The following is a 15,035-nucleotide window of genomic DNA, read 5'->3' as shown; positions in this document are numbered from 1 at the left end:
ATATGAATCTATACATATATGTATGTATATTATGTGTATATATTACATATACACATGTATATGAGATATATAACAAGAAATATACAAATATATCTTTACATATAATACATATATGAATCTATACATATATGCATATATTTATAAGTCATATGCTAAATATGTAAAAATGTAAATACACAGACATGTTACATAAAATAAGTATAACTACAGAAATCTATTTATATGTAATATAACAAATATAAAAATGTGTAATATAACAGTGTATACAATTTTAACCAGACATTTATAGCCGATAAGCATCAGTTCATACATATACGATACAATAACCCTATAGGATGTGATACACATGAATATATTTTCTAGAATACATTGTGTAAGTACATTTATGCATGCTGTGATATACTCCTATATTATATGGCAAATGTAGACTTATGTTTCTATAGTATATGATGGCTATATGGAATCTGTGTCTATTCTGTGATGACTATATATGTGTGTGTTATGTGAAGACGATCTAATTTTTGCCTTTCTGCATGTATTGTCTATACTAGCCAGATCAATTATGCATGTGATTGGGGAGGGAGGGAGGGAGCGCACATCTCGCCTCTGGGCTCCAGTAAGAGCTAAGAGCCCGGGTAGTCCCTCAGTGAAGGCTCCTGGCCAACTTCTGGCGGAGGGATCCGGGCCCCTAAAGCTGGGGAGAGGCCGAGGGTAGCCTAACCATGGCGCCCCTCAGGCTAAGCCTGGACTCCTTCCATCTCCAGCACTTTTTCTTTCTCATTCACTTTTGCGGATTCCTCGGGGCCTGCAAAGATCCGGCCGGGCTGGGGGAGGGGGCAGCTCAGTGGATGGAGAGAAGGGAGGCCTCAGGCACTTCCGGGCTGCGTGACCCTGGGCCAGTCACTTCACTGCCATCCCCCAGCAGGCTCTTCCGCTGCAGTATGGATTCTAAAAGGGAAGGGAAGGGTTTAAAAAAAAAAAAAAAGGGAAAGTTGGGCTCCCCCTCCGGGCTGGCGGCGGGGTTGCTGGGAAAGACGCTGACGCCGCGGCCTCCCTTTCTCTTGCCAAGTTTATCCACACCTTGGAGGACCAGCCCACGTTCTCCCAGCGCGACCGGTGCTACGTGGCCTCGCTGCTGTCCCTGGCGCTCCACGGCAAGCTGGAATACCTGACGGACATCATGAAGACGCTGCTCAACGACCTCGCGGCCCAGTATGTCCACAAGAACCCCAAGCTGATGCTTCGCAGGTACGGAGGGCCCGGCCCGTGCCCGCCCTGGGCAGCCCGTCTCGGGGCTCTCCGGGGATCGTGGCGCCGCCTGGGCCGCCCTCTCACGGTCTCGGCCCTCTTTCCCCACAGGACTGAGACCATGGTGGAAAAACTACTCACCAACTGGATGTCCATCTGCCTCTACTCCTTCCTGAAGGTGAAGCAGCCTCAGCCCACGCACAAGGCTAAGGACTCTCCTCTCTGTCCGGCCAAAAGCTTAAGCATTGGCTCCGAGGCGGAAGAGCGGGAAGGGCTGGGCTACGGGGGTGGGGGAAGTGACTCGTCCAGGGTCACCCAGCCGGGAAGTGTCTGAGGCCACATCGGAGCCCAAGACCACTGAGCCAGCGGGCTGCCTCCCACCTCCTCGGATCTTCACCTCCCATTGACCAAAGCGTGTTGCCTGGGGATGCCTCTCCATTTCTAGGATCCCATGAGCCAGTGCTTCGGCGTCCTGATGCTCTCTCTTCTCTCTCCTGCTCCTAGGAGGTGGCAGGGGAGCCCTTGTACATGCTCTTCCGGGCCATCAAGTACCAGGTGGACAAGGGCCCTGTGGATGCGGTGACGGGCAAGGCAAAGCGGACCTTGAACGACAGCAGGCTTCTGCGGGAGGACGTGGAATTCTGGCCCCTGACCCTGACCGTGCTGGTAGGGTCTGGGGCTGGCACGGCCGAGCTGCAACGAGTGCCCGCCCGAGTGCTCAACACCGACACCATCACTCAGGTCAAGGAGAAGGTGCTAGACCAGGTCTACAAGGGCACGCCCTTCTCCCAGAGGCCTTCAGTGCATGCCCTGGACCTTGGTGAGCCACCCTCCACCCCCTGCCCTCCAGGGACAGCAGTGCCCGCCAGGCCACGGAGTGGCCCGAGTGGGGCAGACAGTGTCCAGCGAAGCCTCTGTGGGCAGGCTGGGGTGGGGAGAAGCCTGGGGCCTGGGAACGAGCCGAGTTTAGCAGGGTAATTCCTGTCGGGACAGACAGACAGACAGGAGAGCTGAAGGCATGGGGGAAGGGCAACGGGACGGATCCACGGAATGGGCTTACTGGGAAGCCGCAAAGCTCGTTTGGTGCCGAGGTCATGGAACAGTCCACGGGGAACCTTTGAACGAGCGAGGGGATGAGGGCCCTCGTTCTCCTACCGAAGAACAGACCCCTGGACGACCAAGGGACCCAGGCGCCCCGGATCCAGCTCTGAGGCGGGCCGGGGCCGAGTTCTTCTTGTTAAAGGGGTTGCGGGCTGCCCGCCGAGAAGCTCTCAGACTCTTCTCTCCATCCCCCTTCCCCCTCCTTTCTCCAGAGTGGCGTTCAGGGCTGGCTGGCCACCTGACCCTGTCAGATGAGGATTTGACTTCCGTGACCCAGAATCAGTGGAAAAGACTCAACACTTTGCAGCATTACAAGGTGCTGGGGAGGGCGCAGCCGGGGCGGGAGCCAGAGCTGGGCCTTTCTTTGGTCCTTGCCCCCAGCAGCTTGGCCTTGCTCCCCTCTCCCTCTCGGTAGGTCCCGGATGGAGCCACTGTGGGACTCATCCCCCGAATGCACAACGGGAATGGCCTCTCCAAGAGCCCCAATCAGAGTTTTCTGTCTGGAGAGAGTAAGTGGCAGCCCCGCTCCCCGGAGCCCCCACCCCCAGGCTGCGAGGGGAGATGCCTTCATGGACGGGGGGTGCACGAAGCAGGGGATGCTGGGAGAAGAGGGCCTGTGGGGGAAGAACTAGACAGGGACGGTGGATCATCCCCGCCAAGTCTCTCTGGCTGAGCCCAAGACAAGTTACGGGGAGAGAGGAGCGTGGGCACGTGGCTGCTCGTTCTCTTCCTCCTAAAAGGACTCTGTACTAATTATCTAATCAGCCTCATTAGCCTCGTGGCATGGGCTGAACCAAGGAGGAGAGGGAAAGTAGGTGCGATGCGGCTGGGAGGGTCCAAGAACTGTGCCCAGGCTTGGCCCGTGCTGGCAATGCCAAAGGCCCTGGGCATCCATTCGGGCCGCCCCTGCTCCCAGTCTCCCTCCACGTGGGCTGTGCCCCCTCAGGCTTACCCATGCTGGAGGACGGAGACGAGAGCGGCATCCGGCTCTGGCACCTGGTCAAGTGTACCGAGGAGCCCGAGGTCCCCAAGCAGAGGAGGAGCAGCCTTCGAGAGCGAGAACGGGCCAAGGCCATCCCGGAAATCTACCTCACGCGCTTACTGTCCATGAAGGTGGGTGCGGGGCAGACGGGGCGGCCCACCCAGTGCTCCAAGGGCAATCGGCTTCCCACAGCTAAGCCGCCGAGCCCAAAGGGGGAAGGGGACCCACCCAGCCTTGGGCCATCCAGGCTCAGGGTCTTTCCCATACAGTGGTTCGGGCCACCAATGGAGCAACAGCTGCGCCGCCACCCAGACCGACCAACAAGTGTTGGGCAAAAATAGGCGTATTTCTTTGGCGCCAGAGGCTTGTTTCCCATTTTTCTTTTATAATTTGCAAGGGAGGAAAGAGAGAGAAAGAGACAGTCAGAGAGGGAGACAGAGACAGAGAGACACACACACACAGAGATTTGTTGCACGAAAAAAAAAAAAACTAAATTAAAATTAAAGGTACCAGGGACAGCTGGGTGGCTCATTGGATGGAGAGTCAGGCCTAGAGATGGGAGGTCCTGGGTTCCGATCTAGCCTCAGACACTTCCCAGCTGGGTGACCCTGGGCAAGTCACTTGACCCCCATTGCCTACCCTTCCCACTCCTCTGCCTCAGAGTCAATATACAGTATTGATTCAGAGATGGAAGGCGAGGGTTAAAAATAAGAATACATTTTAAAAAACAAAAGATGCCAGACAGGATGTCGCGTGTCTCCCACACAGGGCACACTGCAGAAGTTTGTAGATGATACCTTCCAAGCCATCCTCAGTGTGGACCGGCCTGTGCCCATTGCAGTCAAGTATTTATTCGACTTCTTGGATGAGTTGGCAGACAAATATGGCATCGAGGACCAAGAAACCCTGCATATCTGGAAAACCAACAGGTAGCTCTGTCCGGACCCACCTCGAGGGGCACCCCAGAGGATCCAGAAAGACCCTTAGACCATTTGGTCCTATCCAACCATTTCACAGATGGGCAAACTGAGGCCCAGAGCAGTGAGGTGATTTGCCAAGATCGTAGAGAAAATAAGAGAACCGAAGCCAGAACTCACGTATCCTGACTCCCAAGTCTAGATTACCTGCTTGATCTTGGGGGGGGGGGGGGGGGGGACACCCGAGTCGGGGAGGGAGATGAGACTTGGAAAGCAGGTCATAGAAAGATGATGAAAGGATTTGTGCCCCCTCAATGCCCCTCCCCATCACAGGAGCTCTATACCTCCCAGGATCCAAAGGGGGAAGGGGCTTCCTTTCCACCTCCACGTTAGGAAGGACAGATGACTGTAATTTCCACGATGATTCATGGACTCCACTGGAGCCAACAGGAGGCTATGTTCAGCCCTGATCACGGAAGGGTTTTTTAGTTACTTTTTATTATAAACTTAATATCAGGGTGAGCTAGGTGGCTCTGCGGGTAGAGAGCCAAGCCTGGAAATGGGAGGTCCCTTGGGTTGGAACCTGACCTCAGACCCTTCCTAAGCTGTGTGACTCTGGGCAAGTCACTTCACCCCTACTGCCTTGCCCTTACTGCTCTTCTGCCTTGGAACCAACCGATATGCAATATTGATTCTAAGATGGAAGATGAGGGGGTATTTAAGCTATAAATAAATAAAATTAATATTCCCACCCCAGCAATCACCAGAATAAAGCCCAATCTGAACTCTGTAATAAAAAGAACTGAGCTGCCCCCTTCCTGCCCTTTGCCCATTTCATCTGTACAGAGATGCCCAAGGAGAGTCCTTCTCTGTTCCTCATATCTGCCATTTTTAATGCAGCCATAATATACTCTGTTTCCTCAAAATGCCATCATTTGGCCCTTCCTCTATGGTGCCTTAGTTGCCCGTTTATCCAGTGAGCATCATTCAGTGCCTTTTCAGTCTGCTACTGTGCAAAGCATTGGGGCCCCAGAAATTAAACCCAAACCCTTGACTCCAATGACTAATAATGCAGCAAGGATTTTTTTTCCCCATACGATTTATCATTCTATTCTTTGTCTCTATGCCCAGTTGTGGGACTTCTAGATCCAACATTATCATCGGGCTCTTCAAATTCTTATTTAAGAAACTGCTGGGGGGCAACTGGGTAGCTCAGGAGATGGAGAGTCAGGCCTAGAGACGGGAGGTCCTGGCTTCCAATCCGACCTCGGACACTTCCCAGCAGGGTGACCCTGGGCGAGTCACTTGACCCCCATCGCCCACCCTTACCACTCTTCCACCAAGGAGCCAATACACAGAAGTTAAGGGTTTAAAAAAAAAAACTGCTGGGTAGCTTTCCCAAGAGATTTTGCCTAGGGTTCATATCCACTGACAATGTATGAGTGTCTCTATTTCTGGGAAACTTGGGTTTGGAGTGAGGTAACAAAACGTTGTTCCTTCTCTGGTCTCTGCTGTCAGCCTGCTGCTGCGCTTCTGGGTAAACACCCTGAAGAACCCCCAGTTCATCTTTGACGTCGGGGTCTCAGACAATGTGGATGCTATTCTCACTGTCATCGCTCAAACCTTCATCGACTCCTGCACCATCTCTGAGCACAAAGTGGGCCGGGTGAGGAGGAATGGGGGAAATGGCGTCTCCAGAAGTTTTTGACACATTGTTGGAGTGTCTGTGGTGGAGGAGGCTCAGAAAGCTAGGAAGGGGGTCTGGGAGAAGTTGGGGGATGCCCCAGAATGGCATAGCAGTGTGAGAGATGTTGTCCGTGGGGGATGAAGCACTAAGAAACCAAGGGTGAAGTGTTGGGAATGGGAACTGTGGCCAGGGTCTGCTGGTGGAGTAAGGATTCGGCCTGGATCTTGAGTCCGTGCTTCTTTTTTCTGGGGCTGGCAGGACTCTCCTGTGAATAAACTTCTCTATGCCCGGGAGATTCCTCGATACAAGCAGATGGTGGAGAAGTAAGTGGCTGGCTGACCCATAGAGCAGGGCTTACCAAGAGGGGAGGAGGACATTGGGCCTGTTCCTTGGGAGGCTGACATTCGAGCTGAGGAAGGGCCCGTATGGGGCTCCTATTAGACCTAGGGCTGGGGGCAGCTGGGTAGCTCAGTGGAGTGAGAGTCAGGCCTAGAGACAGGAGGTCCTAGGTTCAAACCCGGCCTCAGCCACTTCCCAGCTGTGTGACCCTGGGCAAGTCACTTGACCCCCATTGCCCACCCTTACCAATCTTCCACCTATGAGACAATATACCGAAGTACAAGGGTTTAAAAAAAAAAATTCAATTAGACCTAGGGCTGGCTGACCCTTCCTTCATATCCCCCCTCTGCCCAGGTATTATGCAGATATTCGGCAGAATACAACTGCCAGTTACCAGGAAATGAACTCAGCCTTGACAGAGTTATCCGGGGTGAGTAGCAGGATCAGGACTGGGGAGGGGAGGCAGGGCAGCTGTCCTAGGCGGAGTGGATAACCAGGCTCTGGGCAGTGAAGATTAGGGGAGACAGAAGGAGCAAGAGAACCAGGCCTTGGCCATATTATGGTCTGAGTGGGGAGACTGGCCTTACCCCTAGGAAAGAGTTTTAAAAAACAGCAACTACCCATACAGGAAAAGATGTGAGTTCAGCTTTCTGTGAGTGCTTTGAACTTTTAGGAGGGAGTGGTTGACTTCTCGTGGACTGAGTTAAGCAGGGAAGACTGCTTGGAAAAGGGGACACTTAAACTAAGTGTCCTGGAAGGCTGGGCAGGCAAGAGGAGGATAATTGAAGGCAATGCATCATGGATCACAAATTTGATTTTTTTCCAACAGCAAGCATTTATTTCCTCTCTCTCTGTCCTATCTCCCTTACCCAACCATGGGAAAAAGGTGGGGGGAACCCCAAAAACTTTTGTAATAAATTGCACAGACAAGCCAAGACCAATTCCCACAGGGGCTATTTCCCAAAACGTATGCCTCATTCTGCACCGTGGGGTCCACCACCTCTCTGTCAGGAAATGGGAAGCATGTCTTAGCAGGAGTCCTCTGGAACCATGGTTGACCAGTGCATTGATCAGAACTCTTTAAGTCTTTCAGGGTTGCTTGTCTGTAACAATAGAGATGACACCATTGTATAAATTAGTGCATCAGTTCAGATGAGTCTTCCCAGGTTTCTCTGAAACCATTCCCTTGACCATTTCTTCCTAGAGTAATATTCCATTCCGTTCATATGCCATAATTTGTTCAATAGATGGGCACTCCCTAAGTTTCTAGTCCTTTACCACTGCAAAAAGAGCAGCTATAAACTTTTTGCACACAGGGGTCCTTTTCACTTTTGAGGGTCATAGACTTTAGAAGAGACTGTGGGGGCCATCAAACCCAACTCCGTGATTTCACAGATAAGGAAACAGAGACTCAGAGGAGTTAAATAATCTGCCCATGCAGTATATCTCCTTTGACCCAGCAGTACCATTACTAGGCTTGTATCCCTAAGGGATTTTTTTGTAAAGGTGGGAGGAGCCAGACCTAGAGAGGGGAGGTCCTGGGTTCAAATCTGACCTCATCCACTTTCTAGCTGTGTGACCCTGGGCAAGTCACTTAACCTCCATGGCCCAGCCCTTCCAACTCTTCTGCCTTGGAACCAATATGCGGTATTGATTCTAAGATGAAAGGTGAGGGTTTTAAATAATTAAATAAACAAACAGTCAAATAAAAAAGCAAACAAACAAACAAATAAATGGATGAATAAATAAATAGATAAATGAATAGATAAATAAATAAAGGTTGGCAGAGAGAGGGAAAGACCTCTATGTACAAAAATATTTAAAGCATCTCTTTTTGTGGGAGGGCCAAGAATTGGAAAGTGAGGGGATGCCCAACAATTGAAGAATGACTGAGCAAGTTATGGCATATGATTGAAAAGGAATACCATTGTGCTACAAGAAATGATATGCAGGACAATCTCAGAAAAGCCTGGAAAGACTTACATGAACGGAGGCAGAGTGAAGTAAGCAGAACTGGGAGAACACTGTATGCAGTAACAGCAATAGAAGGCGCTGCACAGCTGTGAATAACTTGGCTGTTCTCAGCAATACACTGATCCAAGCCAATCCCAGAGGACTCATGATCAAAAAGAGGCCATCTGCTTCCAGAGAAAGAACAGAGGGAGGCTGAATCCAGACCACAGCAAAATTTTTTTTTCCCTGCTTGATTTGTTCATTTTTTTTTTTTTTGGTTCAAATTTCCTTCCACAAAAAAAAAAAAATGAATGTGAAAATCAGTTTTACATGCTTGTCGCACATGTCAAATCTATATCTGAGTGCTTGCCATCTCAGCGGGGGGGGGGGGGGAAGAATTCGAGGCTCAAAATTATTTTAAAGATGTTTTTAAATGTCTTTACATGTCATTGGAGGAAAATTTTAATTTCATTTAAAACAATCACTTGCCCCGGGGAACAGCTAGGTGGCTCAGTGGATAGAGCACCGAGCCTGGATTAGGGAAGACCTGGGTTCCAATAGGGCCTCAAACTATGGTTCCCTGGACAAGTCACTTCACCCCAATCACCTAGCCCTTACCGCTCTTCTGTCTCAAAACTGATCCTAAGACAGAAGGTAAGGGTTAAAAAAAAATCAGTTACTCAGGCTCCTACAGCTAGTACCAGGGTGGGACCTCGATCTCCCTAGAGTCAAGGCCATCTCCCTATTCCTGCACCAAGCTATCTCCAAACAGTGTGGGAGGCACGCTATAAACCCAGGTCCTCCTGACTGCAAGGCTGAGACTTAGGCTATAGAAAAGCCCTGTGAGACCAACGTGGCCAGAGCAGAAGGGAGCTGAGGCATCAGATTGGAACAGTAGGATGGGGACAATTGTTTTAGTGGGGGGGGGGGCCCAGAGGGAAGGGAGGAATGGACAGAACTCCCAGGGACCAAGTGTCCAAATGGGGATGATTCAGACCTCATTGGTCTGCTCCCCACCGAGACCTGACACTCTTCCCCAAAATGTGTCCCCCACCCCAAACTCCAGAACTATGCTTCTGACATCACCTGCCTGGTTGCCCTGCATGAACTGTATAATTACATCAACAAGTATTATGACCAGGTGAGAAGCAAGTGGGCTTCTGGGTGGGGGTTGGAGAAGGGTCTAGAACCTTGGAGGGGAGGGGGAGAACCCTTAAGATCAGTTATCTAGAACCACTTAAAGTTGGAGAGGAGGTGGAGGGAGTGAGCAGTTGATCGAAGCTCTCTTCCCAGCCCCCCGGAAGCCAGTTTTGTTTGAACCGGAGTGGGAAGTCATCTCTCGGGTGCCAGACCCAAATTCCCTGAGGAAAAAAAAGGGACCCCGGGACCAAAGCTCGGATTGGCCAAGCTGGGAGTGATGGTGTAGGCGCCATTTCTCCCAGGAAGTGCTCCAGGATTGCTTCTGGGAGGTTTGCCCTTGGCCAAGGAGGACCACCACTCTGGCCTCTGAGGTTCAGCAGAGACAGAATTGGGGGGAGAGCTGAAAAGGAGGGGCACTCTAGCTGATGGGCTCTCTCCGGCTTCTCCCAGATTATCGGTGCCCTGGAAGAAGACCCCGTGGGACAGAAGATGCAGTTGGCCTACCGACTTCAACAAATTGCTGCTCTGGTGGAGAACAAAGTGACCGACTTGTGAGGACCCAACCCCCAGAGCCCAGATCTGGGGCCAAGGAGAAGGAGATGGACCAGCCTGTTTGGGTGTGGGGAGCTGCCCCAGCCAGGCTCGCCAGTCAGCTGCCAGGGCTCCTGCTCTCTTACCAGTAGTGCCTTTTGCCCCGGCTCCCCGTTCAGTCACCTGGATGACTCTGCCCTTCCCAAGTTTCCCTGCCCTCCCCACTCCCAACCACTGCCATGATAGTCAGAGAGGGCTGTATAGAGCCTCAAAAGAAGTTAGGCCTGGAGTGGCCAAGGCTTGACCCTCTCTTCCCAAGTGGATCATGGGACACTATCTGAGACACTTTTCCATGCTGGAGAAGGGCCAGGACTTCCTGCTCAAGTCAGTCTGGCTTCCATGGCTTCCCCTTGCCCCTGTCACTAGGAATACTAGTGGGGCTCTGCGTGTGTGTGTGTGTGTGTGTGTGTGTGTGTGTGTGTGTGTGTGTGTGTGTGTGTGTGGTGTGTGTGTGGAGGTGGGGGGGGGGGGACACACCAAGCTTTGCCTTTCTTATTCCGAGGCCTCTTAACTGTGGCATAGCTAGTCTCAGGCAGCCCCAGGTTATCCTAATTCACACCAGCTCCAGCCCCTATTGGGAAACTTCAAGGAAGGCCTGCTCCCTCCCCACCCCCATCCCATGTATTTATTTACTTGCTGGAAAATGCCATTTGGAAATAAATGAGATCAAAGCCTTGAAATAAAAAGTTCCAAATAATCTCGTCTGTAGTTTATGTTTGTGGAGGGTCTGGAGGACAGGCAGTTCTCAAGAAGTTTCCTGAGAAGGACTCTCCTTTGGCCTTTTGGAGGCCTGTTCCTGGGCCCTGAGGGTGCTGGGTAGGGAGACACAGGGAGGAGGCAGAAGGAGCCCTGAGCCTAGTTAGTAGGGAGAGCTAGCTGGGGCTGGGAGTTGGGAAGGACTGTAGAGTGCGAGCTGTGTGCTCCTCTGGCCAGGTTCTCCTCCTGCCTCTCTGACTGCTTCTTCTCTGTCTTCGCTGCCAGATCAGGTCCCCTAGCCATAGGTGTCCCTCAGGGGCCTGTCATGGGCTCCCTTCTCTTTCCTGTGGATTCTGCTTCGTTGGCCCACCTCCTCAGCTCCCGGGACCATATCTCGACTGCCAATTCTCAGATCTATGTAGCCTGCTCTGTCCTCTTCAACTCATGACCTTTCAGACAGCTGAAACTGGATGTCCAGTTAGACATCTTCAACTCACCATGTCTTAAGGCTAAAGGAACTCACCTCCAAGTGGGAGGAGGGAGGGGAAGAAGGGAGGGCCTTTGGGCCTCATCATTTGGGAAAGCATGCTTAAAAGGATTATTATGCGCAGTTGGATCTTTGAATTCAACAAAAACTGAACTCTGGTCAAAATGGATATATGATTTAGACAGAAAGTGTGATACCATAAGCAAATGAGGGGAGCAGGGAATAGTTTAACCGAAAGATCTATGGAGAAGGGAAGAATTTAGGAGCAAACAAGAGATGGAGAACTTTTACAAGATGTAAAATGATTCCCTTTGATTATATTAAATGAAAAAACTTTTGCACAAACAAAACCAATGTCACGGAGTTTAGAAGGGAAACAGTAGATTGGGAAACATTTTGACAGCAAATCTCTCTCTCTCTGATAAAGGTCTCGTTTCTCAGATTTACAGAGAACTAAGTCAAATTTAGAAGAATACAAATCATTCTCCAATTGACAAATACTCAAAGGATATGAACAAGCTGTTTTCAGAGGAAGAAATCAAAGCTATCGGGAGGGGGGAGGAAGAAGGAGAGGGAAATGTGAATCATGTAACCATGGAAAAATATTCTAAATTAAACAAGCAATTAATTAATTATTTAAAAAAAAGAAATATGGATATTCAACTGAGTCAAACTACAGCTGACAACCAATAAGCTAGTTTTCACTCAAGGCGAGATTTAAGAGTGATATGGTGATAATTCTTTTTTTTTTTAAACCCTTATCTTCTGTCTTGCTGTGTATTGGCTCCAAGGCAGAAGAGTGGTAAGGGTAGGCAATGGGGGTCAAGTGACTTGCCCAGGGTCACACAGCTGGGAACTGTCCCAGGCCGGATTTGAACCTAGGACCTCCCATCTCTAGGCCTGACTCTCAATCCACTGAGCTACCCAGCTGCCCTCTTGGTGATAATTCTAAGGTGATATTTTGGCTAAAATCAGAAGGAATCCAAGATGCTGATGATGATTTTAACACAAAACCCTCCACTCTCCAATTTCCACTTTTGAATTTTTGATATTATTGATTTTTAAGATTTTAAAAATGGTTTTTATTTTTAATCTATTTGATTCTGAATCTATTCCTGTATTACCCTTGTACCAAAGATTGTAAAAATATGTGGAAATATGATAAAAATAAAATAAAATTCCAAAAAACAAACAAAAAGAAATGAAAGCTATCACTACTCATATGAAAAAATGTTTTAAATCATTCTTGATTAGAAAAATGCACATTTTTCCTTTGGCAAAATCTATAATGAATTATTTTTTCTGGGTCATAACATGAATTATCATGCAAAACATATTTCCATATGTTCTTTTTGGAAGAGAATATTCACATAAAACCAAAATCCAAAAACAAAAACACAAATGAAATAAAGTGAAAAATCGTATGCTCTGATCTGCATTCTGACTTCAATGGTTCTTTCTCTGGCGGTGTAGAGCATTCTGTCATAAATCCCTCAGAATTGTCCTGGATCATTATACTGCTGAGAGTAACTAAGCCTTTCACAGTTAATCATTCCATGATATTGCTGTTGCTGTGTGCAATGTTCTCCTGGTTTCTGCTTATCTCACTGCATCAGTTCATGAAGGTCTTTCAATTCTTTCTGCAATCCTGTTCTTCATTCCTTATAGCACAAAAGTATTCCATCTGCCATCATATACTACAATTTATTCAGCCATTCCCCAATTGATGGACATTCCCTTCAATTTCCAGTTCTTTGCAACCACAAAAAAAGCTACTGTAAATCTTTGTGTATAAATAGGTCCTTTCTCCTTTAAAAAAGATCTTTTTAGGATACGGACTCTTAGTACCACCTCACACCTATCAGATTTGCCAATATAACAGTAAAGGAAAATGATAACCATCATAGGGGATGTGGCAAAATTGGAACACCAATGCGTTGCTAGTGGAGTGAGTTGTGAACTGATCCAACCATTCTGGAGGGCAATTTGGAACTATAATCAAAGGGCCATAAAACTGTGCATAGTCTTTGGTCCTGCAACACATTACTAGGTCTGTATCCCGAAGAGATCAAGAAAAGGGGAAAGACCTACTTGTACAAAAATATTTGTAGCATCTCTCTTTGTGGTGCCAAAGAATGGGAAACTGAGGGGATGCCCTTCAATTGGGAATGACTGAACAAATTGTGGTCTATGATGGCGATGGAACACTATTGTGCTATAAGGAATGATGAACAGGATGAGTTCTGGAACTGGAAAGACCTACATCAACTGATTTTTTTTAAACAGTATTTAACAAAAATTTTTTTATTTTGAATATTTTCCCCTAGTTACGTTTCATGTTCTTTCTCTCTCCCCCAAACCCCACCTAACCCCCCCCCCCCCAGTGGACGAACAATTCCATGAACTGATGCAGAGTGAGATAAGCAGAACCAGGAGAACAATGTACACAGTAACAGCAATATCGTGGGATGATGAACTGTGAAAGATTTAGCTACTCTCAGCAATACAGTGATCCAGGCCAATTAGCAAGGACTTATGACAGAGAATGCTATCCACTTCCAGAGAAAGAACTGTTGGACTCTAAATACAGATCAAAGCATACTATCTTTCACTTTCTTTCATTCACGTTTTTATTTTAGGATTTTGGTTTTATATGAGTATTCTCACAAAAAGAGCATATGGAAATATATTTTTCATGATAATACATGTATAATCCAGATCAAATTGCTTACTCTCTGGGGTGGGGGGAAAGGGAGGGAAGGAGGCAATTTGGATCAAAAAACTTAAGTGGAAAATTATTACATGTAATTGGTAAAATAAAATATCTTTACCAAAAACAAACAAGAAATAATGAGCAGGATGATTTCAGAAACAAAAACAAAAACAAAAACAAAAACAAAAAAACCGGAAAGACCTCCATGAACTGATGCAGAGTGAAATAAGCAGAACCCGGAGAACAATGTTACATAGTAACAGCAGCTGTGCAAGATTTAGCTATTTTCAGCAACACAGTAATGTAGAACAATTATGATAGGCTTGGGACAAAGAATGCTATCCACCTCCAGAGGATGAACTGTTGGACTCTAAATACAGATCAAAGCATACTATTTTTTCCACTTTATTTCATTTGTGTTTTTATTTTGGGATTTTGGTTCTAGGTGAGTATTTTCTCACAACAATGGGAGTTTTACGTGATAATAATACATAACCCAGATCAAATTGCTTTTCATCTTCCTTCATCTCCGGGAGGGAGGAGGGGAGAGAGGAATCTTATAATTTTGGAAAACGTATGTTGAAAATTGTTATTAAATATAGTTGGGAAAATAAAAGAAATAAAAAACCAAATAAATAAGGAAGGGGGAATGAACTCATCATCTTTCCCCAAAACCCTTCCCAGCCCCCTCCCTATTACTGTGTGTCCAGATAGAGGGGTAGGGAAAGTTCTAGCTTTAGGACAAAAAGTGAGGGAGTACAGAACACAGTAGACTGCCTATTCCTCCCCTCCAGATCATGGAGGCTGGGACAAGCAGTAACGCTATTCTCCCAGCCCCCCAGGCTCGAAACCTAAGTGTTCAGATCGACTTTTTCGTCTCACGCCCCCCACATCCAAGCATTCCAAAGTCAGTCGATTTCCCCTTCGCCACATTTCGAATTCGCCCCTTTCTCTCTTCCCACTATGCCAGCAAAGTGATTTTCCTAAAACGCAGGTCCCACAGTATTACCCGCCCTGCCCCCTCCCCGCCATAAAGCTCCATCGACTCCCTATTGCCTCCCAGATCAAATACCAAACGCTCAGTTTTGGCACCCAGGCTCCTTAACCTTGCCACCCCCCCCCCCCCCCCCCCCCCCCCCCCCCCCCCCCCCCCCCCCCCCCCCCCCCCCCCCCCCCCCGCC

At 48.4% G+C, this 15,035-nt stretch overlaps 1 protein-coding gene across 1 annotated transcript; it reads left to right on the top strand.

Annotated features, from left to right (window-relative positions):
- The first annotated feature begins 722 nt into the window (after positions 1-722).
- Positions 723-10,347, top strand: LOC123253761 (plexin-B3-like). The gene is made up of 13 exons (XM_044682904.1): positions 723-741; positions 987-1,248; positions 1,360-1,426; positions 1,753-2,068; positions 2,562-2,665; positions 2,765-2,858; positions 3,296-3,462; positions 4,100-4,260; positions 5,767-5,914; positions 6,194-6,258; positions 6,629-6,704; positions 9,294-9,368; positions 9,818-10,347. Exons 1-13 carry the CDS (start codon positions 723-725, stop codon positions 9,920-9,922), a joined length of 1,659 nt encoding a protein of 552 aa, XP_044538839.1. The 3' UTR covers positions 9,923-10,347.
- The last annotated feature ends 4,688 nt before the right edge of the window (positions 10,348-15,035 follow it).

The sequence above is a fragment of the Gracilinanus agilis genome, chromosome X (genome assembly GCF_016433145.1).
Source record: "Gracilinanus agilis isolate LMUSP501 chromosome X, AgileGrace, whole genome shotgun sequence".
NCBI lineage: Eukaryota > Metazoa > Chordata > Mammalia > Didelphimorphia > Didelphidae > Gracilinanus > Gracilinanus agilis.
The sequence above is the reverse complement of the archived record's forward strand: the minus strand, read 5'-3'. Positions and strand labels throughout refer to the sequence as shown.

Bases quoted from the DNA above. Each gene is read 5' to 3' on its own strand.
- LOC123253761 (XM_044682904.1), top strand. The intron at 2,859-3,295 runs GTAAGTGGCAGC...GTGCCCCCTCAG, and splicing joins GAGTTTTCTGTCTGGAGAGA to GCTTACCCATGCTGGAGGAC. The intron at 3,463-4,099 runs GTGGGTGCGGGG...TCTCCCACACAG, and splicing joins CGCGCTTACTGTCCATGAAG to GGCACACTGCAGAAGTTTGT.